General features: G+C 39.2%; 1 protein-coding gene across 1 annotated transcript in view; it reads right to left on the bottom strand.

Annotated features, from left to right (window-relative positions):
• The window catches only part of LOC129777304 (ATP-binding cassette sub-family G member 1), a 150,516-nt gene that overhangs the window by 22,388 nt on the left and 108,254 nt on the right, over positions 1-19,874 (bottom strand). Inside the window, exons 6-7 of the mRNA XM_055783523.1 lie at positions 8,871-9,118; positions 36-204 (exon numbers count right to left, since the gene is read on the bottom strand). Coding sequence (XP_055639498.1) covers positions 36-204; positions 8,871-9,118 — 417 coding nt within the window. The remainder of the gene's footprint in view (positions 1-35; positions 205-8,870; positions 9,119-19,874) is intronic.

Genomic DNA, 19,874 nt, shown 5'->3' with positions numbered 1-19,874 from the left:
AGAGGACTCCAGTAGCAGGTGTGCGAACAACTTACATGATAATACGACTGCCATTTTGCCGGTGTAAACCATCAGAAGCATCGAACCGTAAAGGTACACATAGTTGGCCAGCACTTGGTTCGCATTCGGTCCGACTCCCTTGTAGATGTATCCGAACAAAGTGGCCACCGAAGCGTGAGCAAACAATCGCATACACAGCAGGAACTGAAATAAAACATTAGTTGAAACATTAATGGGTTGTACATCACTTTTTATTACGGAAAATGACAAGTTCGCATTTCAATTGTCAATGAGGGTTGAAAGGGCTAACGATTATGCAATAATTCATATGTTTAATGCTTTTGATGGAGATATCACAACTTGCACGAATTATAAGTCGTCTTCATTGGAGAAGCGAAGTTCTTCTATGATGTGGTTTGCATTAAGAGGCTGAGGATTACGCTCATCAGGTCAACGACCGACTCCACCGCGTTCCATTTGCAAGTTTCAGATCATCAGGTTTAGCGAGATAGATCACGTCGATTTATTCGTTTCCACGGTCTAGAGAAAATTGCATGTTGAAATTCTTGATTAAATGCATCAATTTTTTATTGACATCAACGAAGAATTAATCGCTCATCCATCAATCGCACAAACATATAAATTCTCACAGAGTCAAACAAAAATTATCTTTCTGTATTTGTGTGTTAAATTTTCACAACTTTTCAATGAGAAGCTTTTAAGTTTTTGGGAGAAAACGAATTGAAAAATTATATGATTTTATACGATGTGCACCCGTGGCTGAGTGGTTAGCGTCTCACATTATCATGCCGGGTGTTCGGGTTCGATTCCCGTTCTGGGCGGGGGATTTTTCGTCAAAGAAATTTCTTTCGACTTGCACTGTGGTCACGCGTATTCTAGAGCTTGCCCCTCGGAATACATTCAAGGCGTGTTTTTTGGCTTAAGAAATCTCAACTAAGTATTAATAAATGACGCTAGTTAATGCATACGTTGAGACGGCAAAAGTTCCACAGGGAACGTTAGCGCCATTCAAGAAGAAGAAGATGATTTTATACGAGCTTGGGTCTAGGTTTATATATTTTACCACAAGCGAAAACTAGAAAAACACTAAATTAAATACACGAGAAAATTCGAAATGATATTTCTCTGTAAGAACACATTTGTGCAAAACTATCGCGTTATTATAATTCCCAATAACATATTTGTTGCGCTTTTATTTGGTCAGTAGCAAATTTCGAAATACAGTAAAACTGATTATCCACGGAATACAGTGACAAGGTCACCGCGAATAATGCAATAAAAAACAAAAATGATGTAAAACCACGGAAATAGATATTTATGTCAGTATGGATATTATTCTGCATAAAGGGTGTGTCACATCAAATTGCATCACGGAAAAAACGCTGTAGAAATTCGCCCAGTAGACCGATCCTTTTGAAAATTTTAGACAGTAAAATAAAAACTATTAAACAACTTTTGGCATTTTCTTTTTATACATACTTCGAGCCCAAGCCCGTATGCTCGCACCTTCCTCTTTACCCCGTCCATAAGGTTCTGTACAACGTCAGGTCGTAGTTTTTTTTAACAGAAATCCATTTTCTCTTGAAGTCCGCCTCCGATTTGACAACTTTTGGGTTCTTCCGGAGGGCCTGCTTCATAATCGCCCAATATTTCTCTATTGGGCGAAGCTCCGGCGCGTTGGGCGGGTTCATTTCCTTTGGCACGAAGGTGACCCCGTTGGCTTCGTACCACTCCAACACGTCCTTTGAATAGTGACACGAAGCGAGATCCGGCCAGAAGATGGTCGGGCCCTCGTGCTGCTTCAATAGTGGTAGTAAGCGCTTCTGTAGGCACTCCTTAAGGTAAACCTGCCCGTTTACCGTGCCGGTCATCACGAAGGGGGCGCTCCGCTTTCCGCAAGAGCAGATCGCTTGCCACACCATGTACTTTTTGGCAAACTTGGATAGTTTCTGCTTGCGAATCTCCTCCGGAACGCTGAATTTGTCCTCTGCGGAGAGAAACAACAGGCCCGGCAGCTGACGAAAGTCCGCTTTGACGTTGGTTTCGTCGTCCATTACCAGGCAATGCGGCTTCGTCAGCAGTTCGGTGTACAGCTTCCGGGCTCGCGTCTTCCCCACCATGTTTTGCCTTTCGTCGCGGTTAGGAGCCTTTTGAACCTTGTATGTACGCAGGCCCTCCCGCTGCTTGGTCCGCTGGACGAATGAACTTGACAAATTCAGCTTATTGGCGACATCCCGGACCGAACTTCTCGGATCACGTATAAACTGCTTAACTACGCGCTTGTGATCTTTTTCACTGACGGAGCATCCATTTTTGCCGTTCTTCACCTTCCGGTCGATGGTTAGGTTCTCGAAGTATCGTTTTAGTACTCTGCTGACCGTGGATTGGACGATTCCCAGCATCTTACCGATGTCCCGATGTGACAACTCCGGATTCTCGAAATGAGTGCACAGGATTGATTCACGACGCACTTTTTCGTTCGACGACATTTTTACAAATTTACGAAAAATTGACAGTGAAGCATGGCCAACGTGATCTATACACTCTTATCTGATTATAAGCGAAAGCTGAAGATATAATTCCTAAAAATTAATTTTACAGCTTTTTTTCCGTGATGCAATTTGATGTGATACACCCTTTACACCAGTGATACACCACCGATCAGATAATGTGAAAGTCATGATAAAAACTAAATTGGAAGAGCCTGCCACTCACCGATAAACTTCGGGAGGCCCTATGAAATGACAGTTTACAACAAACCCGTCAGTAAATTTCGACGTTTACCTTATAGATATATTGTACTTTCCCTGTTGCTTGCTGATTTTTTGACGTAGGACTATGTCTAACCGGAATAGTCCTACTTTGTAGTGGGGTAAAATAAAAACCTAAACACAGAATATGTAGGAAAAAATGAAATATTTCGAATACTTATGACTTGAGCATTTCTTAATAGATCGCAAAGATATTTGCATCAATTGATACGGAATATTTCCACGCATCTATTGCAGTGAATAACATTTAACTTTTCGTCACATAAACATTTGAATAATTGCGAAACGTGAAGCATAATCCAAATGCTTTAAATGCCACGTTTTAATTGGTCCAATTTGTGCTTCACAAATGTCTCCGACCAAAAGGACAACCAGAGTAACAGCGAAATATGGTTTCCCCAACACAGACTTCAAAACTAAGGGGAAATCGACAATGCAAAAAGATGCAAGCCGGTGGCACTTCTGTTCATTATGCATATATGCATACTGTGTCTAAATGTGAATAAATGTGTCTTCCGACCCCGGACTACAAAATCGGGTACGAACACTTATTCAATCAATGATCAATTCAATGCAAACAAATGATTACTAAGTCAACGATAGTCGATGTCAACCTTGCGGTTATATCATAGATACAACCCACCCATTTTTTTGTGGAAATCACGTTCACGAATAATTGGTGCTTCACTGTATTGGAGAATGCAAACCCTCAATCTATAAATGAAATAAAAACTCAACCGAATTTTCTGAATAAAAAATATCGAAATATCAAATATATTTCAATAGTGAGTTCAAAGCTCAGGGCCCTCAATTGACCATCTTTGTGTTTTTCATCAGCGATGGCGATCGATTCACGGTCGAATGAAGATTGATTCATCCATACAACTTCTTTGCTCTTCAAGAAACATCGGGCTGTTGTACTATTAATAGCACAACAAATATCATATCAATTGTTTCCGCAGTCTGGTCTGTTGAGCATTGGAAGAACAGAAAGAATACTTTTACGCCTAAATGGCTACTTCTGTGTAATTTATAATTTATAGATACCATAAACATGTAACATGTACACGATTAAACCCGGCTCTGTTTCGACTAAAATGGTTAATGAGCCTAAAATAAATAAACAAATGGGATAGAAAAAAGATATTTCAAGAAAGCATCGATAGAACAACTCCACTTAACGAAAAACAAAAACAAGAGAGATTCTGGTTATTATAGAGCTTAACCATCAACATTAGATAATGTGTTAAAGGGTGTGTCACATCAAATTGCATCACGGAAAAAACGCTGTAGAAATTTAATTTTTAGGAATTATATCTTCAGCTTTCGCTTATGATCAGATAAGAGTGTATAGATCACGTTGGCCATGCTTCACTGTCAATTTTTCGTAAACTTGGAAAAATGTCGTCGAACGAAAAAGAGCGTCGTGAATTAATCCTGCGCACTCATTTCGAGAATCCGGAGTTGTCACATCGGGACATCGGTAAGATGCTGGGAATCGTCCAATCCACGGTCAGCAGAGTACTAAAACGATACTTCGAGAACCTAACCATCGACCGGAAGGTGAAGAACGGCAAAAATGGATGCTCCGTCAGTGAAAAAGATCACAAGCGCGTAGTTAAGCAGTTTAGACGTGATCCGAGAAGTTCGGTCCGGGATGTCACCAATAAGCTGAATTTGTCAAGTTCATTCGTCCAGCGGACCAAGCAGCGGGAGGGCCTGCGTACATACAAGGTTCAGAAGGCTCCTAACCGCGACGAAAGGTAAGACATGGTGGGGAAGTCGCGAGCCCGGAAGCTGTACACCGAAATGCTGACGAAGCCGCATTGCCTGGTAATGGACGACGAAACCTACGTCAAAGCGGACTTTCGTCAGCTGCCGGGCCTGTTGTTCTTCTCCGCAGAGGACAAATTCAGCGTTCCGGAGGAGATTCGCAAGCAGAAACTATCCAAGTTTGCCAAAAAGTACATGGTGTGGCAAGCGATCTGCTCTTGCGGAAAGCGGAGCGCCCCTTTCGTGATGACCGGCACGGTAAACGGGCAGGTATACCTTAAGGAGTGCCTACAGAAGCGCTTACTACCACTATTGAAGCAGCACGAGGGCCCGACCATCTTCTGGCCGGATCTCGCTTCGTGCCACTATTTGAAGGACGTGTTGGAGTGGTACGAAGCCAACGGGGTCACCTTCGTGCCAAAGGAAATGAACCCGCCCAACGCGCCGAAGCTTCGCCCAATAGAGAAATATTGGGCGATTATGAAGCAGGCCCTCCGCAAGAACCCAAAAGTTGTCAAATCGGAGGCGAACTTCAAGAGAAAATGGATTTCTGTTAAAAAAAAATACAACCTGACGTTGTACAGAACCTTATGGACGGGGTAATGAGGAAGGTTCGAGCATACGGGCTTGGGCTCGAAGTATGAATAAAAAGAAAATGCCAAAAGTTGTTTAATAGTTTTTATTTTACTGTCTAAAATTTTCAAAAGGATCGGTCTACTGGGCGAATTTCTACAGCGTTTTTTCCGTGATGCAATTTGATGTGACACACCCTTTATAAGCACATTATCATTTATTCTAATTTCAATGAACTTTGCATTTTTAACTCTTTGTAGTCGTTTGTCTGCTCTCAGCCACCACAGCAAGAAATCATGCTAATCCTATATGTTACTCAACCAAGTATAAGTTTATGCTTTTTCTAAACGAAGCTTGATGTCTAATGTACCTGTTCACGAATCAATACGGTGCTCGTATGAGTAAGTTATTTTTTTTTGTTTTTTCATGTTTTTTTTTGTTTCAAATACTTTTTTCGATTCGTTTATTTTTATTCGTTTTACTCATTTTTGTCGCATTTAATTTTTTGCACTCTCATTTTTTTTCCATTTTCTAATATTATCTTTCTTATTTCTATTCATTTCGTTATTTTTTTCGTTTCATTATTTTGATTTTTTTCTTTCGATGATTCCTTATTTTGTTCTTTCATTCTTCTTATTCTTTTATTTTCGTTTCTTCTTGTTAAGCTTTTTTTCGTTCTCATCATTTCTTCATTTCATTCTTTTTTCTTTCCATTCTTCATTATTTTTCGTTTATGTTTTTTTTCGTTTTTTGTCCTTATTTTACGATTCAAGCTTTTAGCTTTTTTTGTTTCTTTAGCTTTTTACTTTTTCGGTTCGTTTTTTCTTCCAAAGGTTTTTTTTCCATTCTTCTAATTTTTAGATTTCTTCATTTTTGTTTTTTCAGTTTTTTCCGTTTTCATGGTTTTTATCATGCTTTTGGTTTTTTCATTTTTATTCGCTTGCCTCATTTTTGTCGTTTTACAATTTTTGCATTTTTCCATTTACATTTTTTTCTTTCTGTTTCCTTATTTTTGTTTGCATCGTTTTCTTTTTTTCTCTTAATTTTGTCGTTTTCATCATTTCAGAAAGTTTGATATTCTTCATTTCTTTTTTTTTTTTGTTTTCTGTCGTTTTTTTGTTTTCCTCGTTTTTTTGTTTTCCTCGTGTTTTTCTTTGAATATTTTTTTTAGAATACCTGATTGTTTCATTTGCTATTTTATCATTTCCTTTTTTTCTCATCCTAATTTCGTAATTTTTGTTTTCATCATATTTCGTGCTTTTAGTATTATATTTATATTTTCTTCAAATTGGTTCTCTTAATAAATAATTTTAATTTTTTTGTTGATTTCTTCAGTTTTATTTTCTTATTTTTTTCCTTTATATGCTTTCTGCATTCTTGTTTGTCGTCTTTGTTATCTTCAATTTTGTTTCTCATTGGCTTGTCCCAGAGACTGTCAGACAATCGAGTAGATGCTAAGAACAATCGATGGTTTTTTTTCCTTTCTATTTATGTTTCTTTCTAAAGTTTTGTTTCGTTTGGGTTTCTTAATTTTTGAGTTCCTCTTTGTTTATGTTCTTTCATTTTTGTTTGTCTTCATTTTTGTGTGATTTCATTTATGTTTAGCTTGGGTAGACTGGGTAGTCAAAGATATAGTGGAGTTGCGGATCGAATGCGGTATAACGATGGGTGCTGGTGGAAGAAATATCGCGTGGCCGAGGGTGTGTGTTGTTTCGTTTTTTTTGTTTCTTCATTTTTGTGTGATTTGATTATGTGTGCCATTTTTGTGTACCTTAATTTTTGTGTTTCTTAAGTTTTACTTTTCATGTTTTGTTTCTTCATTTTTTATCACTCTCATTTTTATGTTACTTCATGTCGATGTATATTCATTTTTGTGTACGTCTTCTTCTTCTTCTTCTTCTTCAATGGCACTAACGTTCCTAGAGGAACTTCGCCGTCTCAACGTAGTATTACTTGCGTCATTTTTATTACTACTTAGTTGAGATTTCTATGCCAAATAACACGCCTTGAATGCATTCTGAGTGGCAAGCTCTAGAATACACGTGATCACAGTGCAAGTCGGAGGAAATTTCTTTGACGAAAAATTCCCCCGACCAGAACGGGAATCGAACCCGAACATCCGGCATGTTAGTTATGACGCTAACCACTCGGCCAAGGGAGCACACCAGTGTGTACGTCCAGTCTTGTATTCAAACATTTTTGTGTTGCTTTTTTTTTGTTCCTTTTTTGTTTAATCATTTGTGTTTCTTAATTGTTATGTTCCTTCTTTTTTGTTTGTCTCAATTTTTATGTTCCTCCATTTCTGTGTTATTTAATTTTTTGTACCTTAATTTTTTCGTTTATTCATTTGTGTTTTTTAAATTTTGGATTCCTTCATTTGTGTGTACCTTAATTTTTGTATTTTTCAATTCTTGTTTACCTTTATTTTTTGTGCCTTCATTTTTGTGTACATTTACATTTACATTTTTTGTCCCTTCATATCTGTGAGTCTCATTTATTTTTTTTGTTTTAGATCCCAAATTCCAACTTGCCATCTCCAGATGCTAGATTTCAAATAACACGTTTCAGATTCCCAATCTGTGATCAGATTTGTGATTCTGATTTACGATGCTAGTATTTTACTTAGGTTTAGAATCAATGAAACTTTAAACTCAGAATACAGAATCCAATGGTTCACTTGGAAGCCTTGGAAAGGCGGTTAGCAGCGGTCTCAAATTCCACTTTTGTCCAAACCGAGAAATGTTTGTGTTCCTAACTAATTTTTTTTTTCAAATTGAATTAATCGTTTCCTCAATGTAATGTGGTTTTTGAGGGTTTGATACATTCGACAAATCCACTACACAATCGAGCAAACCGGTCTGATAACATTTCTCAAGTCTTTTTCATTTTGAGAATAGATAGTGGAGGATAATCTGGAAAAAAATAATCTTGACTCATCCATCAATAGTGTAACTTCCGATCTGTATGGTTTGAACGTGAATCCCATTTCCTGGTAAACCTTAATTGAACTATTAACGTTGGGGAGTTTGCTTGATGCCATTGCGCGGGATTACCAACGTTCGTCATTCTCCCTTCAAATCTGGAATCGTTCATCGACACATTTCTCATTTGAATAAAACATCAACACTATCTGATTGAACAGCACAGGTTGATTGCACTTGCAATTGATTGGTGCGATTGAAGTACATGCGTAACCTGTTTCTAGCACCCTTCTATCATTTACAAATCATAGTAACTACTCTTAACTATTACGTGAGACAACGTAATTAATGACAATCCCAGACGTCTATGCGGTTCACGCGACTAGTGAACGGAGAAATCAGAATTGCTTCGAAGCAACATTCAAATAAATTCAATGGGCACTTAAACAATTGAACTGCTATAATGGTGTGAAATGGAATCTGCTCAACCGCTTCAAAGAACTCTCGGTTCTCGAAAACCATCAACCGAAACCGTTCCGCAATTATCACATTACCGTCAATTTCTATTGTTTTCCACAACCACTTCGGAAACAATTCGCCATAAATAAATGACAGTGCGGAACCATCGACACGGAATGCCTTGACGATATTTGAGATGGCCCAGCTGACAATTGCTGTCGGAACAATAATCTATGCTTTAGATTCACGCCCGAGTCGTCTCACGAACTCGTGTGCTAACCGAGCCCTCCCTCTCTCGTGACCACAACAGATGAAGGGAAAAGGGGGCGGGGACAGAGGGCACAGTACTTACATAATTTCGTCTCAGTTGTAGCAGGTTTCGATACAGCAGCAGCAGAAACTGCATCACTAATGAAGCCGGCTTAGTGTTATCGTCGATCTCCGGACAGAGCGCGTTGTCCGAGTTCTCATCCGCACCCCCACCAGCAGTGCTGCCGCGATCCTTCAGCGGGAGCAGTTCCTCAATCTTGCCAGTGCCATTGTCCTTCGGGTCGACATCGCCGCCGGCGGGGAGGTCGTAACCTGTCACGGCGGTTTTCACTGAAAGGGGCGAAACGTGTTAGATAATTTTAGCGCGTAAAAATGGTTTGTGTGCATATTGTTAGTCAATGACAATGACTATCCTTATCCCTCGATGCTTCCTTATTTGTTTGAGGCGCGATCGATTAATTTTGAATTGGTTTTATATCAGCACAACCTGATTGATTGAAAAGTTGGCTCAATGAAATCTGCATGAAGCCGGGTTCAAAAATGGAAGCATTTTTTTTTATCCCATTCATTTATTTAAGGCTCATTAGCATTTTAGCTGTAACAGAGCCGAATTTTAATCGTGTACATGTCACATGGTTATCATATCTATAATTAGCACATTACACAGTTGCCATTCGCCAGTATTCCTTCTATACCATTACATATGGTACATTCACACAGTAGCCATTTAGGCGTAAGGGTATTCTTTCTGTTCTTCCATTATCCAGTTGGACCACCGGACAGCGGAGACAGTTGATTGATCATTGTTGAGTTATTTATAGAACAGTAGCCCGATGTGTCTGGCAGAGCAGAGCAGTTGTATGGTTGAATCGATCTTATTTCGACCGTGGATCGATCTCCATCGCTGATGATTGTTGCGTGGACGTAGCTATTCTGTAACAACACAAAGATGGTCAATGAGGGCCCTGAGTTTTGAGCTCACGATCGATCGCTTACTAAGCGAAAAAAATGGAAGCATTGAACGACTTAATTGTCATATATAACTCTATCGATCCGAACCACTCTTTGTAATGCCATCGAGTCTTGGAAGAGCTCGCGCATAGGCTGCATAATTTATAATCATGTCGCCCCGCAAAGCACTGGAATGGGAACGAGTTTTTTTTCTAATCACGGTGCGACGCCGATGCCCTAAAACATGCCTCCAATTCAGGTTTGATTGGTTGAGAACTCGTTCGTTCGACAGAACCGCGTGTCTGTCATTTAGAGTGCAATATTATGTCAAGGATTTGGTGGCCAATCAAGACGCTTGACCACTTGATTGGTAGCTTTTTTTAAATAAAGGGTGTGTCACATCAAATTGCATCACGGAAAAAACACTGTAGAAATTCGCCCAGTAGACCGATCCTTTTGAAAATTTTAGACAGTAAAATAAAAACTATTAAACAACTTTTGGCATTTTCTTTTTATACATACTTCGAGCCCAAGCCCGTATGATCGCACCTTCCTCTTTACCCCGTCCATAAGGTTCTGTACAACGTCAGGTCGTAGTTTTTTTTGAACAGAAATCCATTTTCTCTTGAAGTCCGCCTCCGATTTGACAACTTTTGGTTTCTTCCGGAGGGCCTGCTTCATAATCGCCCAATATTTCTCTATTGGGCGAAGCTCCGGCGCGTTGGGCGGGTTCATTTCCTTTGGCACGAAGGTGACCGCGTTGGCTTCGTACCACTCCAACACGTCCTTTGAATACTGGCACGAAGCGAGATCCGGCCAGAAGATGGTCGGGCCCTCGTGCTGCTTCAATAGTGGTAGTAAGCGCTTCTGTAGGCACTCCTTAAGGTAAACCTGCCCGTTTACCGTGCCGGTCATCACGAAGGGGGCGCTCCGCTTTCCGCAAGAGCAGATCGCTTGCCACACCATGTACTTTTTGGCAAACTTGGATAGTTTCTGTTTGCGAATCTCCTCCGGAACGCTGAATTTGTCCTCTGCGGAGAAGAACAACAGGCCCGACAACTGACGAAAGTTCGCTTTGACGTAGGTTTCGTCGTCCATTGCCAGGCAATGCGGCTTCGTCAGCATTTCGGTGTACAGCTTCCGGGCTCGCGTCTTCCCCACCATGTTTTGCCTTTCGTCGCGGTTAGGAGCCTTCTGAACCTTGTATGTACGCAGGCCCTCCCGCTGCTTGGTCCGCTGGACGAATGAACTTGACAAATTCAGCTTATTGGTGACATCGCGGACCGAACTTCTCGGATCACGTCTAAACTGCTTAACTACGCGCTTGTGATCTTTTTCACTGACGGAGCATCCTTTTTTGCCGTTCTTCACCTTCCGGTCGATGGTTAGGTTCTCGAAGTATCGTTTTAGTACTCTGCAGACCGTGGATTGGACGATTCCCAGCATCTTACCGATGTCCCGATGTGACAACTCCGGATTCTCGAAATGAGTGCACAGGATTAATTCACGACGCTCTTTTTCGTTCGACGACATTTTTCCAAATTTACGAAAAATTGACAGTGAAGCATGGCCAACGTGATCTATACACTCTTATCTGATTATAAGCGAAAGCTGAAGATATAATTCCTAAAAATTAAATTTCTACAGCGTTTTTCCCGTGATGCAATTTGATGTGACACACCCTTTATATCGTCCACAGAGTGCGCAAAAATATGTTTAGATATTTTTGAAGTAAGTTGCACATTGAAGTGTTGCGAATGGAACAATTTTCAATCCATTTAACCCTGGATTCATAAAAATACGACTCTCATACACCCTCAACTAAAAAAACTCCTGCAGCGCATGGCGCGAAAGAGATGCAAATACATGCGTCTCAATACCTTCCTAAGTTCAGATCGGTTTTTTAAATTTTTTGTCAAATTGTTTCTAACTAATGTTTGTAGATTTTTGTTGATATCTCTCGTTATACTTAAATGAGGTGACCTTAAAAGTAAGGTGTATTGGAGACATACATTTATGAACAACGTAACCGTAAGTATAGTTTATGAATCTAGGGTTTAATCATATTAACGATCCCAAACACAAAAAAAAGTAAATGAATTATACATCGTCAACAAAATAGAATTTCTTATGAAAATCAGGACAAATGCCACCAAAAGCATCTCAAAATCAGGACATGTCCTGCAGAATCAGGACAGATAGGCTTGAACAAGAGCTTTTTATTGACTAAACTTTTAAGCTTTGACTTTGGTCTGGACAGAATATCTTGTACCATTGCACAATGGTCCAGGAGATGTATTTAAGTGGAAATTAGCATTTAGAGCTCGACAGTTATTCTCTAGATAGAAACTGTCTTAGACAAAGTTGTTACACATGATAGAGCGCTCACTTTCATGTTTTCGAAAATAGGGTGACCAAAATTTTCGATTAAATAAAAAATCTAACTTTCTCATCCTTATAGATAGAGGTGAACATCACTCATTCATTCTGTCCGTCCATGTTTGTACGAGTCTTTGATATCTGTATCTTAAATGTGTGTTTAAAGGAGTGTAAATTGTCCAATAAAATATCGATAAAGTATTACTCCGATAGTTAATAGTGTATGGTTTGTATGGTATTTACAAGGAAAATAACGTAAAATTGGTTGTTGTCTTGCCATATCACTATCAGTGAACGACGTTGTGTATTGTGTATTGTTCTTTTTTCTGCTGAACCGCTGAATGCTGTTGTTGATGTTGCTGTTTAGCTGTATGGATTAAACGAATAAAAACACTGGAAGTCAAGGTATTTTTAGGTTTGATTTTGCTGTTGCTGTGGCTCAAATAGGCTCACATTTCTGGTTCTGTTTATTCTGCGCGTATCAAATTCTTGTTGTTTACGGTTTGTATCAACAGATCTTGTGAAAATAGAAGCGAACAGGCGTCGTACACATCTAAGTCGTTGATTCGGTCTTGGTGTATGGGTGCTGAAGTAGTTCTTTACTAGTAACCCATTGTGTGGTTTATGTAGACTCCTAGGGCGAAAAAATAGTGTGCAAAATTATATACAAATTTTGAGTAGTTCTGGTTTGATGCATCAGTTTTTGGCCGGTTTTGAGTGAAACAGCGCCCTGCAAACTCAAACATGCCGCAACTTTACTGCGAACGCTTCAAGGAGAGAATGTATTTTTGCTCTCATAACTGTTCTAGTATTTATCAACGGATCATTCAGATGCAGAATAAAGCTTCTATTGTGAAATCGCTTGCAGTTGAACTGAAGGGAGCGGTGGCGAATGCCGTATCCCAGGAAATGGAAAATTTTATGGGTGAAGAGAAACAAATCACAACTGCGATAGAAAAATCGCAAGCTTTTCTATTCTCAAAATTCGATGGTATCGTAGCAGATTTTCAAGAACTAAAGGAAGAAAACAAAAATTTGAAACATAAGGTTGACAAATTGAAAAATAATCAAAATACATTGTCTGATACGGCCCACAAGCTTGAATACACAAGTGGACAAGGACAATCGCGAGAAAAATTCTAAAAATGCTGTAGTTCTCGGTGTTCCATATTCCCCCGAAGAAAATACTCTCGAAGTTGTCCAATAGGTTATTGGTTGTTTTGGTGTAACTGCTAATCCTGATATGGTAAATTCGGCCACTAGGATGAATGCAAAAAAAAAAACCTAAAAAAAATCATTCGCGTGGTGTTTAAAAATGAAAATATAAAAGAGATGGTTCTTAATTAGAAACGGGAGATTGGGAAATTTTCCTCCACGCAAATCGGTCTTAGTTATACGATCAATGGGAAACCAACAACCGTTACAATGCGCGATGAATTTACATCATTAGCCATGGAACTTTTGGCTGAAATGAGGGGATATCAGGAGAAGCTACAATTGAAATATGTTTGGCGCAGCAGAGGGGGGAATGTATTAGTTAAAAAATATGAGAATTCTAAGCCAGATTTAATAAAAACTAGGGATGATTTAATTGAGTTGGTGAGCCGGTATAGTGGAAATACTTCTTCCAAGGAAACTCCTTCACCTAAAAGAAAGTGTAACAACAATATTGCGAAAAAATGAAATTTATGTGATTGCATGTGTTTTATGTCTCCATTTATTCAAATAAATAAAAATGACAAATAATATAAATTAATATATATAGAATATTAATTGATTGTCTCGCGTTGCTATCTTCTGAAATCCAAATCGCATTTGCTCGCAAAGAACAAATGGCTTCCGTTTTTCTCGATATCAAAGGGGCATTTGATTCAGTTTCCATGGAAATTCTCTCAGAGAAGCTTCATAATCGTGGACTTTCACCAATTCTTAACAATTTCCTGTACAATTTACTGTCAGAAAAGCACATGATTTTCTCTCATGGCAGCTCGAAATCTTCTCGTTACAGTTTTATGGGCCTACCACAAGGCTCCTGCCTAAGCCCCCTCTTGTACAGTTTTTACGCCAATGATATGGATGATTGTCTAACTAGAGACTGCACGCTGAGACAACTTGCAGACGATGGAGTTATTTCCATCACGGGTACTAATCCCGTCGTTCTGCAAAAGTCGTTGCAAGATACCCTGAACAATCTGTTCACGTGGGCCCTCAAGCTGGGTATCGAATTCTCTACGGAGAAAACTGAAATGGTCGTTTTTTCTAGGAAGCACGAACCCGCCCAATTCCAGCTTCACCTATCCGGCAAAACGATCCAACACTCTATGTTTTTCAAATACCTGGGTGTATATTTTGATTCTAAGTGTACCTGGGGGAGACACATTGCGTATTTGAAACAGAAATGCCAGCAAAGAATCAATTTTCTCCAAACAATTACCGGAACATGGTGGGGTGCCCATCCAGGAGACCTCATTCAGTTGTACAAGACAACGATATTATCAGTGTTAGAATATGGCAGTTTTTGCTTCCGATCAGCTGCCAGGATTCATATTCTCAAGCTGGAGAGAATACAATATCGTTGCTTGCGTATAGCAATGGGGTGTTTGCATTCGACACATACGATGAGTCTCGAAGTTTTGGCAGGAGTACCTCCGCTTACTCTTCGGTTCACAGAATTATCCTACAGATTTCTCATCCGTTGCAAGATCATGAATCAGGGGGTCTTCGTAGCCACTTGGTTACGCGTTCGCTTACCAAGCGATCGATCGTGAGTTCAAACTCAGGGCCCTCAATTGACCATCTTTGTGTTGTTATAGAATAACTACGTCCACGCAACCATCATCAGCGATGGAAATCGATCCACGGTGGAACAAAGATCGATACATCCATACAACTGCTCTGCTCTGCAAGAAACATCAGGCTGCTGTTCTATAAATAACTCAACAATGATCAATATCAACTGTCTCCACTGTCCGGTCTGTTGAACAATGGATGAACAGAAAGAATACCCTTACGCCTAAATGGCTACTACTGTGTAATTTACCATAATGTAATGGAACAGAAAACTTAACGCCTAAATGGCTATTACTAACTACTGTGTAATTCACAATTCATAGAAACATAAACATATGTACATGTACACGATTAAAACCCGGCTCTGTTACAGCTAAATGCTAATGAGCCTAATAAATAAATGGGATAAAAAAAAAAAAAGATCATGAATCCATTGGTGATTGATAACTTCGAAAATCTACTCCAACTGACTCCTCAGTCAAGTTTTATGTCTTTATACCATGAGTACCTTACCCACGTCGTGCACCCTTCACCAGGCATCTCCAACCAAGTTTGCTTCCCATACTTCTGCAATTCCTCTGTCATTTTTGATCTGTCCATGCGACAAAAAATCCATGGAATCCCAGATCACCTACGCTCCGATTCTATTCCGCCGATATTTTCGGCAGAATATGGGAAAGTTGGATCTGATAAAATGTTCTTTACTGACGGTTCATTCATAAACGGGTCCACTGGCTTCGGCATCTTCAATGAAAATTCCAGTGCCTCTTTCAAACTCAAAGATCCTTGTTCCGTGTATGTCGCTGAACTGGGTGCGATATATTACGCATTAGGGATCATTGAAACATTGCCCATCGACCACTATTTTATTTTTTCAGACAGTCTCAGCTCAATAGAGGCAATCCGCTCAATGAAAGTTGATAAACGCTCATCTTATTTCCTAACAAGAATAAGACAACTATTGAGTGTTTTGGTCGAAAAATTATTCAAGATTACCTTAGCATGGGTTCCCTCTCATTGCTCGATTCCGGGGGGCCCGCAGCAAACAATCTATGTGATTGTGGCGATGGCTACCACGACATCGAGCATGTTGTCTGGTCGTGTATCCGGTTCCATGCTGCTCGCTCTCAGCTCTCTAGAGCACTGAGAGCACAAGGCAGACAATCGGATATCCCCGTCCGGGATATCTTAGGTAGCCGGGATCCTGATCTTCTGCTTCATCTATACCTGTTCCTCAGAAACGCCGATGTCAACGTTTAATGATGTTTCCTTCGTTGTGTCCCCGTTTCATATCCCTCCTATCCGATCGATAAACTTTTACTTAGTCGCGGCAATACATACACACACTCTTTACAGATGCACGGGCCGAAGGTTGTGTAGTCCACTGATTATTCAACAAGAGCCAAAGGTTGTACCGCTCATGACAACTCTACACGAGCTGATGATTGCGCCGGCTAGTGACCATTCTATCCTGGATTCCTCGAGTCGAGAAAGACGCACCACGCTAGATATGGGGTACAGGGGGGGCGTTGCTGATTAATGGTCAGCTGCATCCCAATAGGAAGTATCCCGTGTCGGGCACACGTACAGAGCATCGAAGACTGCGACATACCAATTATGAGAACACTTGTAATACTAACCTCGAGTCAACCGCGAGTAATCGGTTACATATTACTAACATAGTCTAAGCAAACATTGTCAAAATATTGAACTCCCGGCCCCGTTAGGCTGACGCCATATGAGCCTTAATAAAATATATATTTTGGATAAAAAAAAATTAATATAATATCACAATTGCATAGAAGGTTTTAACCTTAATTGTTCCGATAATGATAACGATTTCCTCCGCATAGCTCAATAGAATGTAAGAGGAATGAATGACACGCAGAGATTTGACGATATTCTTTTGTTTCTTGACAATATAAAATGTTCTATTGATGTATTTGTTGTTGGTGGAACGTGGTTAAAGAAAAAAAACTGTCCTTTGTATGAAATACCAAATTACACTTCAAATTTTTCATGTCGTGATACATCATCTGGTGGATTAGCAGTGTATGTGAAGAATGGATTAAATTATAATATTAAAAAAATGTTTCTAATGATGGAATGCACCTAATTCATATAGACCTGAAAATAAATGGATTGTTATATGATGTTTTAGGAGTGTACAGACCACCATGCTTCGACTTCAACCAATTTCATGACGTACTAAAGAACTCATTGTCAACTCGTAATTCACACCCTTGTTTTATTGTGGGAGATATAAACATTGCAATAAATTTATCTAATGAAAATATACTCGCCCAATCAGTGATAATATATTGGATCACTGCATTGAACGAAAACAAGACCTTGATCGTCTACAAAATGATACAATTTATACAAATATCAGTGATCACTTAATAATTGAGCAATTCCAGAGAGCATGTGATTTTAACTAAAAAAATAACTGATACAAACAAACTTAATCGACTATTCACTCAGTTCATAAATGATTTTGTTTCTGTCGAAGATGTTAATGAATCTATTATAGCCATAACATCGGCTTATAATGACATATTGAAACAATGCATCGCATTCAAAAGTGAACGAGTAAATATTAAGGTCAAACATTGTCCTTGGCTTGATTATTATACTTGGCAATGGATAAAACTCAAGAGCAAATATTTGATAAAAGTGAAGAAAAATCCCAATAACAACCACTTCAAAGAAATTTATTATTAACGAAATAATCTGACGACATGGAAAAATTGATGTTGATACACGTCACTAAAAAGGCTGATTTTGCTGAGCGGAAATGTAAAAGTGAATATTTTAATAAAATATTTGAGGAAGTTTCTAGTGCCAAAATATGGAAAAATCTGAATCAAATAACGGGTAGAAAGAAACAAGATTCCAATATTGAGCTCAAACATAATGATAAAAAGACATCAAATAACATAGAAATTGGTGAGATTTTTAATAAATATTTTTTCAGTGTTGGAGAAAATCTAGCTAAAAGTATTCCTAGAAATAATTTCATCTCCGTGACCACTGCACCTTATCTAGAACGAGCTGTTTTCCTTAACTCTACTGATGATTTAGAGGTTGCTTCCCTGATAAATAATTTAAATACCAGGAAGAGTTGTGGACCAGATAACCTTCCTGCAATTATTATCAAAAATAACCTAAACGCATTTTCAAAAATATTCACTGAACTTTTCAACCAAATACTGAGGCAAGGTAAATATCCTGACTGTCTCAAAGCAGCAAAAGTAATTCCTGTCTTCAAAGCAATCGATGCGTCTGATCCTTGCAATTATCGACCCATCTCCACACTGTCAATAGATAATAAAATATTTGGGAAACTATTAGTAAATAGACTGGTCAGTTTTCTGGCTAATTTCAATGTCTTGTACAAGTTCCAGTATGGCGTTAGAAAAGGATGTTGTACTTCTACTGCAATAACTGAGTTAGTGGAATTTTCGATAGACGAAATTGATATCAGAAGTATTGTTGGTGGCCTTTTTATTGACTTGAAAAAAGCATTCGATACCCTGAACCACCATATACTATTACACAAATTAGAGAGCTATGGAATACGGGGTTTAGCTAACGATATTATTCGCAGTTACTTGAGTAGAAGGCAACAGTTCGTGATGATCAAAGACGAAAGAAGGACTCTCCGGTCTATAAGTATAGGAGTGCCACAAGGAAGCAATATTGGTCCCCTCTTGTTCCATCTCTACATAAATGATATAGGGAATTTGCCACTTAAAGGGATACCAAAGTTATTTGCCGACGACACAGCACTTTTCTACCCAAATCTAGTATATCTTCTATTATTTCATGCATCAATGACGATTTGCAGATACTCACGAGATATTTCGACACAAATTTGCCTTCACTAAATCTATCGAAGACCAAATACATGGTGTTCCATTCTCCGAGGAAGAAAATTCCTTTGTATGACAGCCCATCAATTGGGGATGTAGTAATCGAAAAAGAACCCAGCTTCAAATATTTAGGATTGGTGTTGGATCCCACGCTTTCATGGGGAAATCAAATGGATTTCGTGCGAAGGAAGGTTGCATCTTTATGTGGCATCATGTATCGTGTTAGTAAATTTGTGTCTCGAAATGCCCTTTTGACTTTCTATCATGGTTGTATTCATTCCCATTTGCAGTATTTTTTTTTTTTTTTTTTTTTTGATGTTTCAATGTCAAGTTTATTTGTTCGAAAATATTTACATATTTAGTTCACTTCTAAATAAAATTCTAAACTAGCAATGTCCATGGTTCCGCTATCCTCATCAATGAAATTAGCATATTGAACGAAGTTTCTCAATAATTCATTTCTTTTTGTATGATTGATATGTTGCAATGATGGTCTCAATAGGTCCTCACAAGATAGTTGTTGCCATCCCCCTAATGTTTCTGTCATTTTGCGCTGCATTCTTGCCCAAACTGCTGCAACTCGAGGGCACTCGCTCAATTTGTGCACTAACGTCTCCTCAACTGCCTGACAATGTACACAGCTGGCTCCATCTGCCCGCTGCATAGTGTGCATCAGTTTCCTGTGCTGTGTCTTCTCGTTCACTAGTAGGTATAATCCACTGCGATGTCTCGACGAGATTTTCCTGGATGCTATGTTGCGCCATATACGACGCCAATGGTGATTCGGATGTTTTCGTTCTATTCTCGGCTGTTCGGTCTGCTCGATAAAGAATCTATGGATGAGTTCATTAGAGATGTTTTGTTGGATCTGAGGTGGGAGAAGTGTGACATGTTGACGGATTTGTCTTAAACAGGGCAAATCTGCTGGGATACGAATTGTATTAGTGAGAAATGAGTTATAGAACGGCATGACATCCATCTCTCGCAGATGTCGGTTAATTAGCAGCGCTTTGCATTTGAGCGCTGGCAATTGTAATTTCAGTCCACCTTCTTCGATACTTCGCGCAAGCTGTTGCATCGGTACTCGTGCT

This window comes from Toxorhynchites rutilus, chromosome 3 (genome assembly GCF_029784135.1).
Source record: "Toxorhynchites rutilus septentrionalis strain SRP chromosome 3, ASM2978413v1, whole genome shotgun sequence".
Taxonomy (NCBI): Eukaryota; Metazoa; Arthropoda; class Insecta; order Diptera; family Culicidae; genus Toxorhynchites; species Toxorhynchites rutilus.
The sequence above is the reverse complement of the archived record's forward strand: the minus strand, read 5'-3'. Positions and strand labels throughout refer to the sequence as shown.